Below are 19475 nucleotides of genomic sequence, written 5' to 3' on the forward strand. Positions count from 1 at the left end.
TTTTCTGATGGTAAAGTAAGGATATGTTACCCTTGAGAAAAATAATAGGATGAGATAGAAGGCTTATTATTATACTTAAATATCCATATGTACACTATAGGAAATATAATTATGTATCTAAAAAAATACAAGATAGATATTGTAGCATGTGTTCCCACTATGTACGTGTCACAGCACGACAACGCTCACCAAATCTCACAGAAATCAAAGAAAGTGAATAGGTGTGTGCTGGAGGAGCAGGTGGCGACTAAGCCCGGGAGGACGCAACCTGCTCTGATACCAATTGTTGGAATTAAGGTTGCAAGAAAACACACACATCTTAGAGAAGACAAAGAAAGATCAAGGCACACAACAAAGTGTATATTACTTAGTGTGCAATAGAAAGATATATAGCCCTAGAATGATAGGCGTATATACAATGCACGGGGGGAAGGACCTCCTAGTGAGGGAAAAATTTCCACGAAGGTCCTAAGTGTGTTCACACACATCACTACCATATGTATATGGTAAGGAAAATCTCTCTTCTCATGGGTGTGTGTGTGTGTGTGTATGTGAATAACAAGTGGAGATTAGAATAACCTTTCTATCACCCAAGTGTGGTAGATTGGCTATCCCAATTCCCTCTCAAGTACCAAGTCTTGAGTTCAAGACTCATTAGATAGAACTTTGATGTCTATTGGGATGTTCCTATGACATCAAAATCTCTCTTCTCATGTGTGTGTGTGTGTGTGTGTGTGTGTGTGTAGAGAGAGAGAGAGAGAGAGAGAAACAAAAGGAAACCAGTATAAATTTTCTATCACCTAATTGTGGTAGATTACGTATCCAAGTTCTCTCTACAATATTGGATCTTAGGTTCAAGACTCATATTTGAGGTCTCTTGGGATTTGTCCTATGATTTTAAAATCTCTCTTCTTCTTCTTCTTCTCTCTCCACACAAACAATGTGTGTGTAAGTTAGTACTTAATCACATGCATAGACAACTCTGTGTGTGTGTGTGTGTGTGTGTGTGTGTGTGTGTGTGTGTGTGTGTGTGTGTGTGCATATTAAGTTTATTCATCTTCCTCCTTGGATCTAGCCTTAATTTCATCTTATATTATTAATATAATGAACCCAATGTTTCTTTTCCAATATTATGTTATTAAGTGTTGCTTAATTGTAGCCTTTGAATGGAGCTTCAAGTTTTTACCGTTGATTTTACAAGATCTAAAAAGTGGGAATGATTTTCTTCTATTGATGAAGATGAATTTTTTTTAAAATCCTTCTTAAAATACCAATTGGGTATTCTAGGAAAGTAGGGAAGTGTTCTTATCTATTGGGAAAAGGAAGAACTATGATGAGTGAAATCAAGCAATCCTAGTCATCACAATCACAACTACGAACATCACAAAAGGTTTCTTCCATAGTAGCTTTCATTAGTATGAGGTTGTGTAGCTCCTATATGTATCTTGAGGCCCCTCAAGGATCACCACATTCTTGAGAGTGATTGTACATCCCTTTATGGTGAGATTAATTCATCTACTCACAATTGCGAGTAGGAAAAAGAAAACTGATAGGGTGCAAGATTTCTTAACAAAGATTGGTAAACCCCATTTGTTTCCCTTCTTTCCAATATAAGATGGCCATTTTCACACCCAAACCACCTGTCAAACAATCACAATCATTGGTGGAAAGAGTATTTAAAACCAACAAACTCAACACATCTAACAAGAAAGGATCCCGTACCTAATAAAGTGGTGCAAAGCAAACCCAAAAAGCATAATAGAAAGATGATAATTGAGGGCCTTCCCAAAATCTTTACCAATTTTTGCATGGCATGTTGTCCCACAAGACCTCCAGTAAATGCCACAAATGATAAAAGCAATCCTACAAATACAACACACATTTGATTACATTGAATTTATGGGGGTTTGTAATACAAATATATGAACCAATATGATTGTTTATTCCTTAATAAATTTGTATTAGCAAATGAAATTGGCATACCATATGGTAAAGGAAACCTATGAAGGAATGAATATTCAATGACTGCCAATGCTGAAGTAAACATCATAACAAATGTGGATGTTGCAGAGCAAACCTGAGTAGGAAAAATAATTTTTTGAACATCTCCAATGATACATATCAAAATAATAATTATCCAGGCATGATATACCTATGGGTGCAAGCCAAATTCTAAAAAAAGTGGTCCCAAAATAAAACCTCCACCAAGCCCAACGATGCCAGCAATCGTGCCCCCTAGTGTGCTACCTATTGCGCTGATGACTATTAACTTGAATGATCCATTGCTTCCATCATTCTTAGAAGCCTTGTAGACCTTGTGGGCCACCAAACCAAAGGTAAGAACTGCTAATGGAACCTATGGTGAAAATATGCACAGAAGACCATCATTATTTTTGGCCAATTTTAATTAGACTAGAGAAGTCTACATGGTTAGTGTGCAATCAATATGGTTACTATGTAATCTATACCTGTAAGGAGTTGAATACCCAATACCATTGACTGCATGTTCGACTTTGGACCTACAAGCCACACAATGAATATTATGGGTCTCAAAACATAATAACATTCTTCATTTTCTATGTAGTAAACCTTTGATTCCCAATTTTTCCTTACCTTATCTAGTAGTGGGAATTATAGAACTCACACCAGGAAGATTATTTTTCATCACTTGGGTGACCTCCTTGAAGTTAGTATATGAAGGCTTGTCTAGAACAGAATTCATATTTCTTCTTAGGGTAGTATCCATTTCTTACTAAGATTTTTTGACTAGAATATCATTATCACAACAAGTTCATTTGGATATTTTTCAAATGCTAGCTTACAATTATGATATGTGAGTCCAATCCATTTTCAATATTTCTACTTAGCTGCTATAGGAATTCACTATTCCATAAGCTATCAAGAATGCGTTTAAGACACTCCCAAGGAACAAGCGTGCTTAATAACTTGAAACCATTTTTACAAAAACTGGAGGTGGGTCATAGATTAGGCATTTCATGCAATATCCACATATCAACCTATTGCTCTTGGGTGTTTTGAGCTTTGCTTTTGCTGGTAGGTAAATGTTGCACGCAGAAGCCTTCGTAAACCTAGTAGGAAAAACATCTAAAGTTGATATTTATATTGAGGATTGTTGAACTCTCTCTATGAAATGTTTTTTCTGTATTTGGACACCTTAGTGATAGTTGTATAAAGGATTATGTAAATAAAAACGTCTCTTAATCCTCTCACAAAAAAAGATGACGTACCTGTAATACTTGTAGACCGACAAGTACCACCCACACGAGGACCATAAAAGCTATCATCCATGAGAGGTTTTGTTTCAATATACCCTAAGGAATTATATACATGATCTCAATAAGACATTCTTGGTCAGTTAACGAAATTAATATTCAAGAAATACCTTACCAACTTCAAAGAAATTGTCTTTAAATGAATCTTCTTATGTGGAGGAGTCTTCAAACAATCATCACAGCTTTGCTCTACCGTCAACCAATAAAAGAACCTTGCTTAAAAGTCCTCTTTTGTCTAGTTAAAAAGCCACAAAATTTAAATTATCCCATTTTGTCAAAGAATAATACAAACCATCTTGTGTAGACATCTTTTGGTTTGTTTCATCTATCCATTTGTTCCTTGCCTTGTGAAGCACCCTAAAGCTAGTGACTAAGTAAAAACTAAAAATGAGAATCATTTCTCTAAACCAATTTCTCTATCCTATGTAGGTTAATAATATAAGTGATTGGAGTTACCTAGTGTAACTGTCACAAGAATGATCGTTATAAGCCATCCAGGAAACATGACATTGAGCTTAATTCCTATTGATATCCCAAGTAGCATCATGGGCATCAGAAGAAATCCTAATAGGTAATTTACAAGAGGGGCATCATCAGTTGGATGCCTTTGAAAAAGGTTGTAAAATATTGTTGATATAGAAGCCCCCAATATCATGCCTGAAAAACAAGAAACAAAAAGAAAACCATCATAAACACTTCTTACCATATGTGGGCATTGGGAATTATTGGAGCATTTTAAAAACTAGTGAAAGCAAAGAAAATAAAGAGTTTTGGCCCTGAAAAAAGTATACCACACGATAGATCTAGTCCACACATATAACAATGGTGTGTATTAGTAAATTGTATACTCTTTCCCCTAACCTATTAGACAAACAAGTATGGTGTCTTCAAGACCTTAATTTCCTTTTGCATATCCTTGTACCATCTCAAAATTTAAATGTTTCCATATTAAGTTTGTTTTAGACCAATGCTTGTTCACTTTGCACTTAATTCATACCAAATTACACAAATATAAGTTGACTAGATATGTAAAACTTCATACTTATTTTTAGGAGTGTGCATGAATAACTTTCATGTTGTGTGCATTGGCCAATATCATTGGCTAACTAGATCCCTATACACCTCAACACTATATCCTCCTTTGGCTCTACATACATATCAACCTTTTTATTTATATTCCAACATTATATACAAATTCTTTCTTGTAAAGATTGTGGGTTTTTCTTATGGAAATTCTAGATTTCTCCTCTTTGAGAGAGGAATCCAATCCACAAGGAGTCTGCCACTAAGCCTCAAATTCCTTGTCATCCACCTCTCTCTCTCTCTCTCTCTCTCTCTCTCTCTCTCTCTCTCTCTCTCTCTCTCTCTCTCTCTCACACACACACACACACACACACACACACACACACACACACATAGGAATGCACAAACTGGCTTGTAGATCACCCTAAGGCGTAAGCATGTTAATGTGACACACATTTTTGTTGACTAGCATGTGTCACATAACATACCTGGATAGCACAAATGATATTCCAAAATAGTTTGTTTTCATTGAAAATGTTATTAGTCCTTAATGACTCAAAGGTGTTTTGACAGTGCGATACGTTACAGAGTAGCGGTGGTGTAAGGAGGAATGGAGGGAAGGGAGATACGAGGGACGCCATGAAGAGTGGGGTGACCAAGTGAACTAACTTTTATTTTAACAAGCAAACAGAGCCCACTCCCTTAAAGGAGAACCTGCAAACACTGAGGAGTATAGTGTAGCAAGCTATGTAGAAGAATGCAGACAAAGGGTTCAAACCGCATCAGAATTTAGCTAGAGATTCTTTGTCTCAACCAAGGAGGAAAGAATGGCAGGTTGAGAGGACATTGAAACAATCTTAGTCATTCCAAACTGTCACCTCACCTGACAGGAATACCTCTAGCTAAACATCAAGTACTGCTCTACGTATTTCTCTGCATGCAACAAGGGAAAATTCATTAATCTTTTCAAAATTTCATGCTCAGTCTTTGGGTTAGATCATGCATATGGTCCAAGCTAGATATGATATTCCAAAGATGAAATTGCTCCAGATAGAGCTCCACTCACAGCTTACAAAATTGGCAGTTTGTATAATTGACCTTCTCTAGGGTATGGTGAGGCTTGTTAAAATGAGTTGACTAGTTATGACATTTATTCTAGATTGGTCAGTTAGAGTTAGTTCAGATCAAGACAAATTCAAATGAAATACAAAGACTAGAACTGAATGCAAAGATAGGAACTGAAGTATAAACTCAAATTGAAAATTGGGCTGGAATATATTTAGATCAGTGTAAGCAAAGTACAACAATGTGAGCCAAGTCTGCTTTGAGCTTAATGGTTAGAGTATAAAAGTACAAGAGCATCAAGAGCTCCAACTTGACACTAAGCAGTGATAGTGGTATATCCTAGTGATAAGTCCCATAAAACTGAGTAGTGAGCCCTATTTATAGTTGCCAAACTAGGCCTCTAAACGATTTTCCCTTGCATCAATTATTGTAGTAATTGGTCTTGGTAATTACCAACCGAGCCGCCCATATGAATCTTTGTTTGGGGGCCATTCCCATCGTTTACACTTGTTTGCCATTAAAAGGTTTTGGATTCCTTGGGGGAATAGAGAGGCTAGATTGGTGGATGGAAGATGCTAAAGGGAGCTCAAGAGTGGAGGCTAATGAAGATTAGTAGATCTTTGATACCATGTGGAAATGAACCATCTTAACCTTAACATTAACTAAAACAGATGACTGAAAGAGAGAGAAGAGACTAATGAAAAAGCTGAACATAAATGGTAGAAGAGAACACACCAAAAACTAAGTTCACTACTCAAATGAAAAGTGACAATAGAATGTGTTTATAAAAAATTATGGGAGAGGAGGTTGGCGTGATTGGGATTAAGTTTAGGTAGCTATAATCTAGGTCAAGTAGATCCCACTTATCAAGGGTAGGTAATCCAAACTAGGTGACAAATCTATATAGTAAACTATGTGAATCTAATCTAGAGTAATCTAATGCACCATTACAATTCAATACATTCAAGCCAACCCTATTGCTTTATGCAATTGTAGACAAATTCCCTGACTCACACTTTGAATGGAGAGAAGGCACCACTTTGCATACGTAAGAGGTCCTTTGCATGTGTAAGAGAAGGCACCACTTTGCATGTGTAAGAAGTCCTCTTGCTAAGAAATGGCCCCAACAATGATTTGGAGTTCATCTAATTGGCAGTAAAAATGGGACTATAGTGAGGCTCACTACTTACCTTTTTGAGCCTAAGTACAAGTCCAAGAGGGTTTTTACTTTCAAAGGGGTGAAATTTATCTAGGAATGAGTTTGCCTTTTTCCAAGCATTGTCCTGAAGTGCAATCCTTAATTTGTAGAGGGAGCACAATGGTACAAGCTCTGTGTGTGTGTGTGCGCACGCACAAAAAAAAGGTTGAATACTATGTACAAACAAACCACTAGGGATTCTCAAAAGCCTATGATGTACAAGACGTGGAGTACAATGTGAGGGCTATATGGGTGCATCAAGGTGGTCAGTATAAAGAATTCAAAATGAACCATTGGGGAGATCTGTAGTGCCATGTCATGTGTGTATAGTCTAGATTGAAAAGGAATGATAATTTGTCCATGTCTGAAACAGCAAACTGACAAAATTCAGATGACCAAAACGTGCATGCCAAAGTTTTGCATTTGAAATAGACTTTGAATCCACAACTGCATTTGCAAAACTCTTCCCACACTTTTCATACAAAGTGAGCTTATACAGCCCATGACATAAAATGCCAGATGCAACAATTTCATCACCGAAACTGAGATCATGTACAGTACATCTGTCATCCACAAATTTGGCTACAAGACGAAGTCTAGCAAGTGCACATACAAACAAAAGATTCTTCTTGATCCCATGTACATAAAGTGCATCAACAAGTGTGAAAGAACTGGCATTTGTAGCAGTAAGCACAATCTTTCTAACTCTCTGAAACGGATAAGAGGCATTGTTGGCACAAGTAATTGAATTCCCATGAGGGACAGACTCAAGAGAGGTGAACAAATCACGATGTGAGGTAATGTGCTTTGTAGCACCACTATCAAAATACCACACATGTGAATGTGTAGCAAAACTGACATGCATGCATCATGGACATCAGGATTATAGGTACACTCTGCACTAAAATTCCATTCTGTATCAACATCACTATCACAGTCTCCTTTCATAGAAGACTCAACAATAGCTGCATTTGTAGTGGAACAATCATTCTTCTCAGTCTCTTTGGCCTTCAACTTAGCTCACTGCTTGATCAAGTGATCATTATCTTTACAATAATGGCAATTCATCTTCTTTTTTCCCTTATCATTAGAATTGCCAGACGAATTTCTTTCAGCAAAAGCATTAGGAACATGTGATTTTTCACTTGCAGAAGAACCATAAGAAGTGGCTGCATTGCTGTTACCACCCTTTCTTTGAGCAGCAATAAAAGCCTGCTCAACTCCACGTTGTCTAGTCTTGTTTTTTTTGAAAAGTGACCCTTGCAACAACAATGTGCACAATGCATCAAACTTGACAACTTCAGGATTTCCTTGGGTCATAAGTCTCTAAGTACTAGCAAAAGTCTGGTAAGAGTCTGGCAAGGCATTAAGAACAATTTGCACAAGGGAACTGTCTGAAATGACTTCACCGTAGAAATAAGTTGCTCATTGATATCCTTGAGACTAGCAAGGAAAGTGTCCATGTCATCTTTCTCATGCATAATCTTCGATTCCAACTCTTTACGCAACAATGGATTTTAGCCTCATTGCGACTTGCATAAAGACCATCCAGAATATCCCAAGCCTGTTTTGCAAATTTCACTGAACGAATGTGAGGAGTAATAGTGCGCTTCACAAACAACGCAATCAATGCATGAGCTTGCGCATCTTTTACACCCCAACGAGCTTGTTCTATCGTAGGAAAAACAACTCTAACAGTAGAAATGCTTGCAGCAAGACGTGCAACATCCTCAACATCGCCTACATCCTCAGAACTAGGACGAACATCAATGCCCCGCAAAATATTCCAGACACCCTTTCACATAAGAAAATGTTGCATCATGTAAGCCGACATAGGGTAATGTTTCCATTCAGTTTGTCCTCAACAGCAAACATATTGAACACATCTGTATTGTTGTCGGCCATGGCAAATGCCTGCACATGATGTGAAAAATGTCCAAAAAGAGGAGAAACAAAGCGGGAACAACACGTGCTATATAGCACAAACCATAGAAGACTCTAAGGGACCTGTTAAGCAAAAATGACACTGACAAAAATTCTGCACAAAATGACAAAATAGCATGTGCAGTACTGCTTGTAGTGGAAACGGAGGCCGAAATGAGCCCGAATAAAAAATCTGAGCCCGAATCTTGAAATTTTTGTCGACTTGTGAACGCTCACCAAAGCTCAAAAAAAGCGGAGAAAGTGAGCAAACGTGTGCTGGAGCTCCTGGTGGCGACTAAGCCTGGGAGGATGCAACCTGTTCTGATACGAATTGTTGGAATTAGGGTTGCAAGAAAACACACACAGCTTCAAGAAGAGGAAGGAAGCTCAAGGCACACAACAGAAAGTGCTTTACTTAGTGTGCAATGGAAAGATAGATAGCCCTAGAATGATGGGAGTATATATAATGCACGGGGGGAAAAGCCTCCTAGTGAGGGAAAAAACGCCCCGACGGTCCTAAGTGTGTTCACACACATCACTAACACATGTATATAATAACACTTGTTACAATAGAACACTAGTTGTCTAACCTATGGATCTCTATATTATTGGGACTGAGGCTAATTGGCTAGACGCTCATTACTAGCCCATCATTGCTAACTCACTTATTTTTTACTTGACTATAGAATAAGGAGCGAGAGAGGATAACTCACTCTCTATGCTTCACCTGCTTTGTACTCTCCATCCTCATGTAGTGCTACACCCATGCATCCACACATGTGCACTCTTCAAGTTATGAGAGCCGAAGTTTGTGGCGCTCCTCCTCTCCTAGCACTTTCCTCTTCTCGGCAAGCTTTACATCGGTAACATATCAAAACTGGAAGCTTTTGTGTCTAAGGAGGCATTATGAGCTCAGCAATAGATCTCACATATCTCCACAGGGGGAGAGAGATTGAGCTTTCAGTGAGCTCAAAGAGAGAGAGAAGTAGGTCACTCAATTTAGGACAGATTGACAGTAGGTCATTGTTTTGCTCATAACTTGAGCTAGAAAACTCGAATTCAAATTTTTTTTAAAATCAAAACGGATCTCTCTTTGAGCTCTACAACTTTATAAAAAAGCTTGTTACCTGATTTGGAGTGCAAATATGTCTGAAATAAAAAACTGTGAGACTATTTTCTCAAAACATATTGTGTATTTGAGTTGAGTAAGAGAGGGGCTTCATCTCAACTTCAACATTAAAGGCCTCCAGGGAACACATAGTGGAGCAGTAAGAGAGATAGAGATAGAGATAGAGATAGATAGATAGAGAGAGAGAGAGAGGATTGGACTTTCAAACACTTCCAGCATCTTCAACTTTGACATAGTGAGAGTGTAGCTCTCCACTTGCAACTACCCAAAGAGAGAGAGAGAGAGAGCATATATTTTACAGGTTAGAGATGGAGACACAGACATAGATATACAAGCATACAAGTTATGCTTCAGTGGAGCACAATTGTCTCTTTGCTTGAGAGAGATTTTTTTTGCAGCCAATGAATTCTTATTTGTGGTTATCAATAGTTGATTATCCCTGATTCATACTCATGCCCATGTTAGCTCACAGATAGGTGAAGCATTATTTGTTGTTAGAAACAGTTTTTATGTGCTCACAGATGGTTTGATCTCTCTATGAATTTTGAGAGTGATTTCATATGCATTTTGGGCATGATGTATACACTTGTGGTTTACTTTTGAGAATGCAATCTCCATATTTCTAGATTTTTAGTCCTCTTACTGATAGGGTCTACAATAGATAGAAATAGGTAGCGACTTCTGCACTAGATATAGATCTTGTACACGAAGTATTTTCATGCACATTTTTATCACTCTAGTGGGAGGTTATGCGAGTTTATGCATAATTTTGACCCTTTGATAGTGTTGTGCTCTTCTGGGAACAGATCCTCGATGGGACAGTAATTTTGATGCTTGCATATCTATTGACACTTAATTATGTGCATATCTTACACTTTGCAGTGATTCTATGACTCATATACATTGTGTTGTAGATATTACCTATGTGTGCCAATGAAGAGCCTATTTTGGCTTGATATGGTAGTTACTCGATTTTTTCTCAGACTCGATCCGAAAGAACCCTTTCTCAGACTATGGATAATCATTGAGTGTGCTAAACCTTTGGAGGGCCTTGTGTAAGGTTTTTTTGAGCTGGCGTGTTCTTAGATGTATGAGACACCTTCGATGATACAGGTTGTTGGTGGAGATTCCCCTATTTGTGGCCTCGCCATAGGATATGTATAAAGGTATGTAGGTGCTTTTGACGCCTAGATGACAGTCTTTTGATATATATTTTTAGCAGTATATGCAATTTGATACCATGTTAGCACTCTTTTATGGTTTATACATTGATTTTATTGTTTCAAGGTTGTGCTTTTGATCTTTGCACAAAGGAGACTTTGGCAAAATTTCCACACAATATTTGCCAACAATCCTTAGTCTCACTCTCTTGTGTTTTCTCTTATCAGTTATGGCTGGATCTTCTAAGAAAGAAGAGTATTATATCCAAAAGTTTGATAGCACAAACTTCACAATATGGAACCAGAGTATGCTTGATGTTTTTGTCAATAAGGGTCTTGAAACACCATTGAAAGAATGCAGAGAAGATGTTTACCCTAATGATCAGTGGGAGGAGCTTGATGCTCATGCTATGGTGACCATTTTCCTACACCTTGGTGAGTCCATTTTCTTTACGAGTATGCACAAGACCAATACAAATGATTTATGGAAGTCATTATGCTCAGCTTGGGATGACAAGAGTGCCAACTCAAGTAAGTTTTTTCTTATGAAAAAGCTGATGCATTTGAATATGAAAGAGGGAAACAATGTCAATCTACACTTAAATGAGGTCAACAGCTTGTTTACACTTAAATGAGTTCAAAAACTTGTTTATGCAACTTACATATAAGGGAATCACGTTTGATGATAAATGAAAGTTGTTTTCTTGCTATGTTCTTTGCCTTCATTGTGCGATACATTTAACACTGCCATTAGTAACTTTGCACCTAGCGGTAAGCTTGCTTTTAGTGATGTTATTAGTGCTTTGATCACGAAAGATATTAGATGTTTGTCTCTTAACACTAATGGGCATGGTGATGCATATATGCCTACTGATGGTCATCCCAAGAAAGCCATTGCCAAGTCTGATCCTTCTAAGAGAAGAGTGAAGATAAAGGAGCTTAATGTATCTGAGTCTCCATGAGTTGAGTTTGTTCTCGATATGCCACAACCGTCAACAGATATCTTGATATTCACTGCTGACTTGAGTCTGAATGCATTATTGGATCTTGATGAGTGCTACACATAAAACTCTGTCATTGACTAAGGTGCCAATTGTAATGGGATTTATTTATGATGCATTAACAATTAAGTATCGTAGATGCATTTATTTATGATGCATTAACAATTAAGTATCGTAGATGATAGGTGGAAAAGTACGACTAGTTTATGGACGACAAGATATGATATCATTTATGGATATAGATTGTTCAATGCTAAAAAATAGTTACAAACTATCTACCCGGACATAAATTGACCATTGCTCATTAAGAGCACTTTAATAATGAATTATCCATCAATGATATCATATTTCATCATCTAAAAATTGGTCATACTTTTCCAGTTATCATCTGTAATAATTAATTGTTAATGCATTGGCATAAATAAATCCCATTACACCAGTTTCCATGTTACTCCCCATATGGAATGGTTCTCCAATTATACTCCTATGCATGGTTGGTCAAGCTAGGTGATTCGTATCCGCTTGACATTCGTGGAGTTGGAGTTGTGAAGTTATGTATGTGTAACAACACTGAGTTTATGATTTGAAGTGATAGACATGTGCTAAAGTGGACTAAGAGCTTAGTGTTAGTTGGTTCGCTTGATTTGGGCTATCCTATAGTTTTTAAAAATGGTTCTTGGATGATCGGCAAGGGAAATTTGGTTATTTTGAAGGGCTAAAAAGTTGACTCATTGTACTCTTTGTATGTTTTTTCAGTGAAAGAGAATTCCATTTATGATGTTGAGCTTCCTTCTACTGAGTTATGTGGCATAGCTGACTAGGTCATATGAGTAAAAAAGGAATGAAACAACTTGAGCATTCAAGCTACTTGCTTGTCTTCAAATATTCTCATTATAGCTTGTGTGAGCATTGCATTTTTGGAAAATAGACTAGGATTACCTCTTTGCCATTGAATAAGAAGTTAGGGAATCCTCTAGACTTACTAGATAGTGATCTATGTGGGCCTATGGATCTCTAGGGGGGGGAAATCTATTTCCTAACATTCATCAATGACTTTACTCAAAAGGTGTGGGTCTACAACTTGAAGAGGAACTAAGAAATTCTTTTTGCTACGTTTCAAAACTTCCTTGCAATGGTAGAGAACTAGCCAAGCAAGAAGCTGAAGTCTTTGTGCACTGACAATGAGGGAAATTATATCTCCACCAAGTTTAAGAATTTTTGTTGCAAAAGAGGCATTAAACAACAATTTACTATGCCATACACACGTGCTCAGAATGGAATTGCTGAGCATATAAATAGGAAAATCCAAGACAGACTCACGGCCATATTGTCTATGGTGAACTTACCTCCAGAGTTTTGGGGATAAATTGTTATGAAAATAGTTTACATCATCATCGATCACCTACTATGCCATTGAACTATAAGATTCTGTAGGAGACGTTGACTAGCAAGAAGCCGATTATGACATATTACATTTAAGTGATGGGGCATTCTCAAATTTCCCTAAAGATCTACACAAGAAGCTAGAGCACAAATTTACACAAATGCATCTTCATTGTATATTGTGCAGGATCGATAGATGGGCTTTCATCTATGGCACACGAAATCTAAAAACTTCATTTGCAACTCACAAGCTATCTTCAATGAGTGAAAGATGTGTAGTCAACCTATCAAAGAGCTCAAGTATCACAAGGTCAAATTTGAGGATGTAGCCTTCGAAGAGATCAAACAAACAACTCATCCTACTAGTGATTTTCCTACCACTGGGAGTGCTCTAGAGAGAGAAGAGTCTAGTAGTCAAGGAGTGAGGAAATCTAGTCAAGTCTCTCATGCCTTTAATCGTTTTCAAATAGGGCTAGACTATTTGTTGGTCACTGACTATGAAGAGTCTCCACGCTACCAAGAGGCTATTTATATGGAAGATAGGGTGAAGTGGGAACAAGCAATGCAATCAAAATATAACTTGATTGTGGAAAATGAGACTTGGGAGCTGACAAAGTTGCCAGAGCGAAGACAAGCCTTGCCTTGCAAATGGGTGTATAAGAAGAAATACATGACAAAAGATCTCGAGCCTATGTATAAGGCTAGACTGGTTGCTAAGGGATTCAAGCAGAAGAAAGGCATGGAATTTGATGAGATTTTCTATCTAGTAGTCAAGATGACTTCATTGCATCTTGTGCTTAGACTCGTAGCCACTGAGGGCATGGAACTCATCCAAATGGATGTGAAGATGGTTTTCCTTCATGGGGATCTAGAAGAAGACATCTACATGAAACAACCAAAGGGTTTTGAATTTAAATCTGAAAGGCTTACAAGGGAAACATTGGTGTGTAGACTTCATAAGGCATTGTAGGCCCTAAAGCAAGGCTCAAGTCAATGGTACCAGAAGTTTGACAACCGCATACAATCCCAAGGTTATATACGGAGCCAAGAAGATCACTACTTGTATACTCGGAATTTGAACGATCGATCACTTATCATCTTGATACTTTATGTTGATGATATGCACATTGCCAAGAGGTCTAAAGACAAGATTTCCATCTTGGAGAAGTCACTTAGAACACAATTTTATATGAAAGATTAGAGCTATGAAAATCACTTTCTTGGTATGCGTATCAAAATGCATATGCTTCTTCGCATGGTGTCAGTTACAATTGCTCTTCTTGGTTGTTGACTAAGCCATTGAGGTGACAAATTTATCATTAAGCACACAAAAGCCCTCTTTTACAAAATAAGATTGGGGGCCTCTTTTATCAAAGTCAAGATTGGGATGCGTGATTTCAATAAGAACAATGTCACTTACTTTGCACATGGGACCTAGTGGATTGTTCATTAGGCCTAAGAGGGTGCTATCATTTAACAAGCAGAGCATGACCAAGAAAAATGGAGCGATGGAAGAAATCCAAGCAAGATGTAAATATTTACAGATCTTGTCCTTGGGACACTTGTCCCATAGAGCCACTTGTCACTATTGATTAAATATTATTGTAGTGATTTTTATAAGCAAGAGCGTGCTATTTCAGTGTTTTTAGCCCTATCAACTACTTGCTGAATCCTTTTCCTGGCTAAAGTTAGCATGGCATGAATCTTGGCAATAAAACTGACTGCAACATGATGATTGACTTGAGAACCTGAAATTCTTGGAGCTAGAGGTTCATACCATAATTCATTTCAAATGGTGTAATCTCATAGCTCTATAAATCCTTGTCCTTGGGATAGCCTAGCCCATAGAGTCACTTATTGTTACCGAGTAGATCTATTAATGTACAATGATTTTCATGAACAAACGCTTGCTATTTTAATTAGTTTTGTTCACTCCATCTACTCTTAGAGAGAGAAAGAGATGCCAGGTTTACACAAAATGCAATTTCTTTTGACATAGATAGGCAAGCATCTTTAAACGATTGCAATGTTAAGTAGAAGGCTATAATCTTCCATATAAAGCTATAAATCAGGCTCCCTAAAAAATCAAGTAGGTAGGAATTTCCAAAGCACTGCACAATGATAAATACAACATGAGAAAATCTCAAGCAGCTAACACACCCCTTCCATGTAGGGCTTGAAATAGATCTATGTTTGATAGCACATCTTGATGCATGAATTGATGAACACTTGCATCTAAACCAAGAGTCCTAAGTAAACTATAGTAGATATGCTTGCAAGGTATGTAAACACAAGCCTTTGCATCTTACTTGACAAAGTCCTCATAAGTACACGATGAAAATTGTCCTATAGTGATAGAGTATGAGATGCCACATGTCTTAGACCCCTCAATTTCCAAAAATAAAAAATGTACTTCATTTGGGAGTATTATGCTCTCTTGAAGAACCATTGCTGCATGGAATTTGCCAAGATTATCTTCTTCTTGAAATCTTTACTGAATTGCTTCTAAACTTCACCATTCTACCATCCCTCTTTGGTGGTCGTGCTCCACTTGGGGGAGGTTGGGGATGCTAGAGCTTTTTTTTTTTGGAGGAATGTGGAATTGATTAAAATAAAAGGAAAAGAAGGAAATACATTGTCATCAAGGATGGGCTGAGGACAAGTCCAAAAGCAGACAAAAAAAAAATTACATCACGAAAATAATCTATGGTAGATACCCAGTCTAAGATTTGAGAAGAAGCTAAGGAGAGTATCTCTCCATCTGGTTCAGGGCAGATTCCATTGAACTTCATGCTGAGACAAATGTGGAGGAGTTTTCATTTCCTCAATTCTTGCTCTGATAGTTCTTTTCATATCATACAAAAAAACATATGAGACATCCTCAACTTTACCAAAATAAGCTTTATTTCTAGGATCCAAGTGTGCCATATATATGAACCCCTTAGTTGATTCCATAAGCATATATCCATTCTTGAACAGGTTCCCAACAAAATTTCCTCCCAGGTGAAAAGTTTGGGGTGGAGAGGAGCAACTCCAACATGTAGAATCTGTAGCAACTTCTTGTTTTTGGGACAAGTGAAGAAGAGATGGATGAGAGTTTCTTCCCCTTGATGACATCTTTGGCATAGATCCCTGCTCCTCCTAAAAATAATTGACATGGCCCTTGTCCATTACCCATTATGTACGATGAGCCAGAGAGTAAGGCTATGCATGATTGGTGAAGGAAATGCCCACAAACATGTAAATCTATAGCTCCACTATTTTCTGCTCCATTTGACCTTCCATCTTCCATTGAGCCTCACTTGTAGATCTCTTACAACTTCCTTCTTCTGCATATAAAAGCCAAAGATTTAGCCTTATGATTGATAATTGGTCAAATGTAGGAAGAAATGTTTGGAGTAATCCATCAACCCAATGTGTTGTGGTAGCTGGAACATTAAAATGGCCTCAGAGAGAATCAGCATTCATCCATTTCTTTCTTTTGAAGAGGTCCTTCCAACATCTAGTGCCCTTTTTAAAGCAAAAGTGGGCTCTTCTGGATAGGGAGATCTTCAACCTGTGAGCCAGAGTCCCAGTCCAGATAGAATCCAACATCATGAAGTTATAGTCATACAATATGTCAGGAGGGAGCATTTTGTACATTCTTACAGTTTACCAAGATTCCCGGGACTTAACCCGAGGAGAACCCTTGTACTTGAGCTTATGGTGACAGAGGACGACTTCTCTTAAAGAGAGACCAGACCAGGCTTGTACTGCCGTAAGTAGAATTTGTCCACATTTCAATGTATGAGGTAGGCCAAATAATCCTTGCAGAGAATGGATCTTATAATCCATTTGGCTAATAATTTTGTTGCCACATGCTCCAAGTTAGGAATACCAAGACCACCAGCCTCTTTTGGAAGACAGCAGATATCCCACTTAACCTTGGGGATCTTGGAGATTTCATCATTGCCTCCCCATAGAAATCGTCTAAAGATCTAGTAAATTTTTCACATTTGAGCTTTTGGGGCTTCCAACATGCCAAAAAATAGATCAAAGAAGACAACAGATAATGATTAAGAAAAAATATTCTAGCAGATAGAGTCGGCTGCATATTATGCCACCTGAACTTGTTGATCAGCCAGTCAAACCTCTGAGAAATAGAGACTTTGAATCCCATAGGTATTCCTAGTAATCTAAAAATCTCTCCATCTTCTAATTCCTTGCATCCTACTTGTCTGACCAGCAAAGGAATACTGTTATCACTTGTCTTGAAGCCGGTCTTTTCATGGTTGATTTAAAAGCCACTAGTCTGGCAAAAAAGGGAAAGACATTTCCAAGAATGCTTAATGGAATCCTCATCCTTCCTGATTAATCTACTAGTGTCATCTGCAAATTGTTGCAGACAAAGATCCTTGTCCAAGCTTGGGATAGAAATGCCTTTGATTTGTCCTTTCAGCATACAATCCTTTACCAACCATCCCAAAGCATCCGAGGTTATGGAAAATAGAAGAGGGGCTAGTGAAAATCCGTGTCTAATGGACCTTTAGATGTGAATGATTCCTGTGAGATCATCATTTATAGAAACTTTTGCTACTGCATTGCCAAAGGGAACATGCACAAATCTGATAATTTTTTTACCAAAGCCAATATCAGCAAGAGACTGAAGTATGAACTCCCACTCCATTCTATCATATGCCTTATCAAAATCAATTTTGAAAAAGAAAAAATCTTGACCAGATTCAATTACATGATCTATTGCCTCCCACAAGGTGATAATTGCATCCAAAATGTATCTACCTTTGATGAAACCCTTTTGTTCTTGAAGAATGATCTTATCCATGAGAGGGCTAATCCTTCTAGCTAGGGACAAGGCATAGATCTTGTAAATTGAAGTCAGAAAGGAGATAGGTCTCCAATTGGAGAGATCCTCTTTAGGTCCCCTTTTGTGGATAAGCTTAATGACCCCAGTGTTAACATTGGTAGAAAGGAGATAGGTCTCCAATTGGAGAGATCCTCTTTAGGTCCCCTTTTGTGGATAAGCTTAATGACCCCAGTGTTAACATTGGTAGAAAGATCTCCTAGTCTAACAACTTCTAACCAGATTTTGAGCAGGTATGGGGTCATGAAGTCTTGATAGGTCTTGTAGAATTCAATGGGAACCATCCACACCAGGGGCTTTTCCATCCTTCAAGGCATTAATGGATTCTCTAACTTCCCCCTCGGTAGTAGGATTATCCATGATCTTGGCAATTCTCTAGGAAGAGTAGCCTTTCTTATCAGAGCAATGAGTTTTCTAGAATTCCTTATCGAGTCCTTATGGGAGGGGGAGGAAGAGAAAACATTAGTGAAGAAGGAGTGGGCAACCCTCACGTTACCTTTATGATCAGAGACCCGGCTACCATGGGCATCTTTAAGAAAAGGTATGAAGTCTCTAGATCTTTTTTTTTTAATAAGATTGAACATGTCTTTGATTGGTTTGTCAATTCTTCCAGCCCAAAAGTCTCTAGTCCAAGCTAGGGCACTACTAGCATCTAGGATCTCCTCCTGCCTAAGTGTTTCCTTGAGGTCAATTAGCTCTTGGTGGGGAGGATCTGTTGAGGAAATTTTTTTCTCAATGGAAGAGATCTTGTCCCTAGTCATCACTCTTCTACAAGATCTAACGTCCCTAGCTCTCTTCCTTAAGTTAGTAAAAAGCCTTTGAATACTCTCTCTCTCTCTCTCTCTCTCTCTCTCTCTCTCTCTCTCTCTCTCTCTCTCTTGAATATGAGGTCTTGAGTTCAACTCTCCTCGCCGGCGGATAGATCTTTAAGGTCTCTTGGGATAGTTTCCTACGGATAGATCTTTAAGGTCTCTTGGGATAGTTTCCTACGACAATAAAACAATCTTCTTCTTCTTCTCCTTCTCTCACAAATAGGAAAACTTACATTTGGAGAGAGCAACAGATGATTTTGAATCAAATCCGAGGATTAGATTCAGCATAGGAATGAAGATAGTTCCTCCGCCTACGCCCCCACCAGAGCCGAGCCCCGCACCCACGAAGCCCACCACAGCTCCCAAGCAACATCTCTAGCTGAAGGTAAGAGCCTGCATGATTGAAAACGAATAATAATGCACGACCGCACAACAAACAAAGACGTCAGAATCGACTAAAACCTGCAACTCACTGGCCAATATTGAAGAGAAGCCATGTTGGGTAGCATGCGCAGCACTAACTCCTGCATGCGCGCTCGCAGGGTGCGTGCATGTGCTTTGAGAGAGAGAGAGAGAGAGAGAGAGAGAGAGAGAAGCCCAGAATAGCAACTCTTGAACCTTGCTTTC

General features: G+C 38.2%; 1 protein-coding gene across 1 annotated transcript; it reads right to left on the reverse strand.

Moving 5' to 3' along the window:
• Positions 1-1231: 1231 nt before the first annotated feature.
• LOC147450321 (sulfite exporter TauE/SafE family protein 3-like) lies at positions 1232-19241 on the reverse strand. Its single transcript, XM_086520699.1, has 9 exons — positions 19082-19241; positions 3750-3950; positions 3586-3663; positions 3409-3482; positions 3249-3332; positions 2469-2519; positions 1984-2077; positions 1723-1863; positions 1232-1640 (listed from the first exon to the last, which is right to left on the reverse strand). The coding sequence occupies exons 1-9, from the start codon at positions 19134-19136 to the stop codon at positions 1567-1569; spliced, it is 852 nt and encodes a 283-aa protein (XP_086376825.1). The 5' UTR covers positions 19137-19241; the 3' UTR covers positions 1232-1566.
• Positions 19242-19475: the final 234 nt, after the last annotated feature.

Source organism: Adiantum capillus-veneris, chromosome 9, assembly GCF_014529385.1.
Source record: "Adiantum capillus-veneris isolate H3 chromosome 9, ASM1452938v2, whole genome shotgun sequence".
In the NCBI taxonomy this organism is placed as follows: Eukaryota; Viridiplantae; Streptophyta; class Polypodiopsida; order Polypodiales; family Pteridaceae; genus Adiantum; species Adiantum capillus-veneris.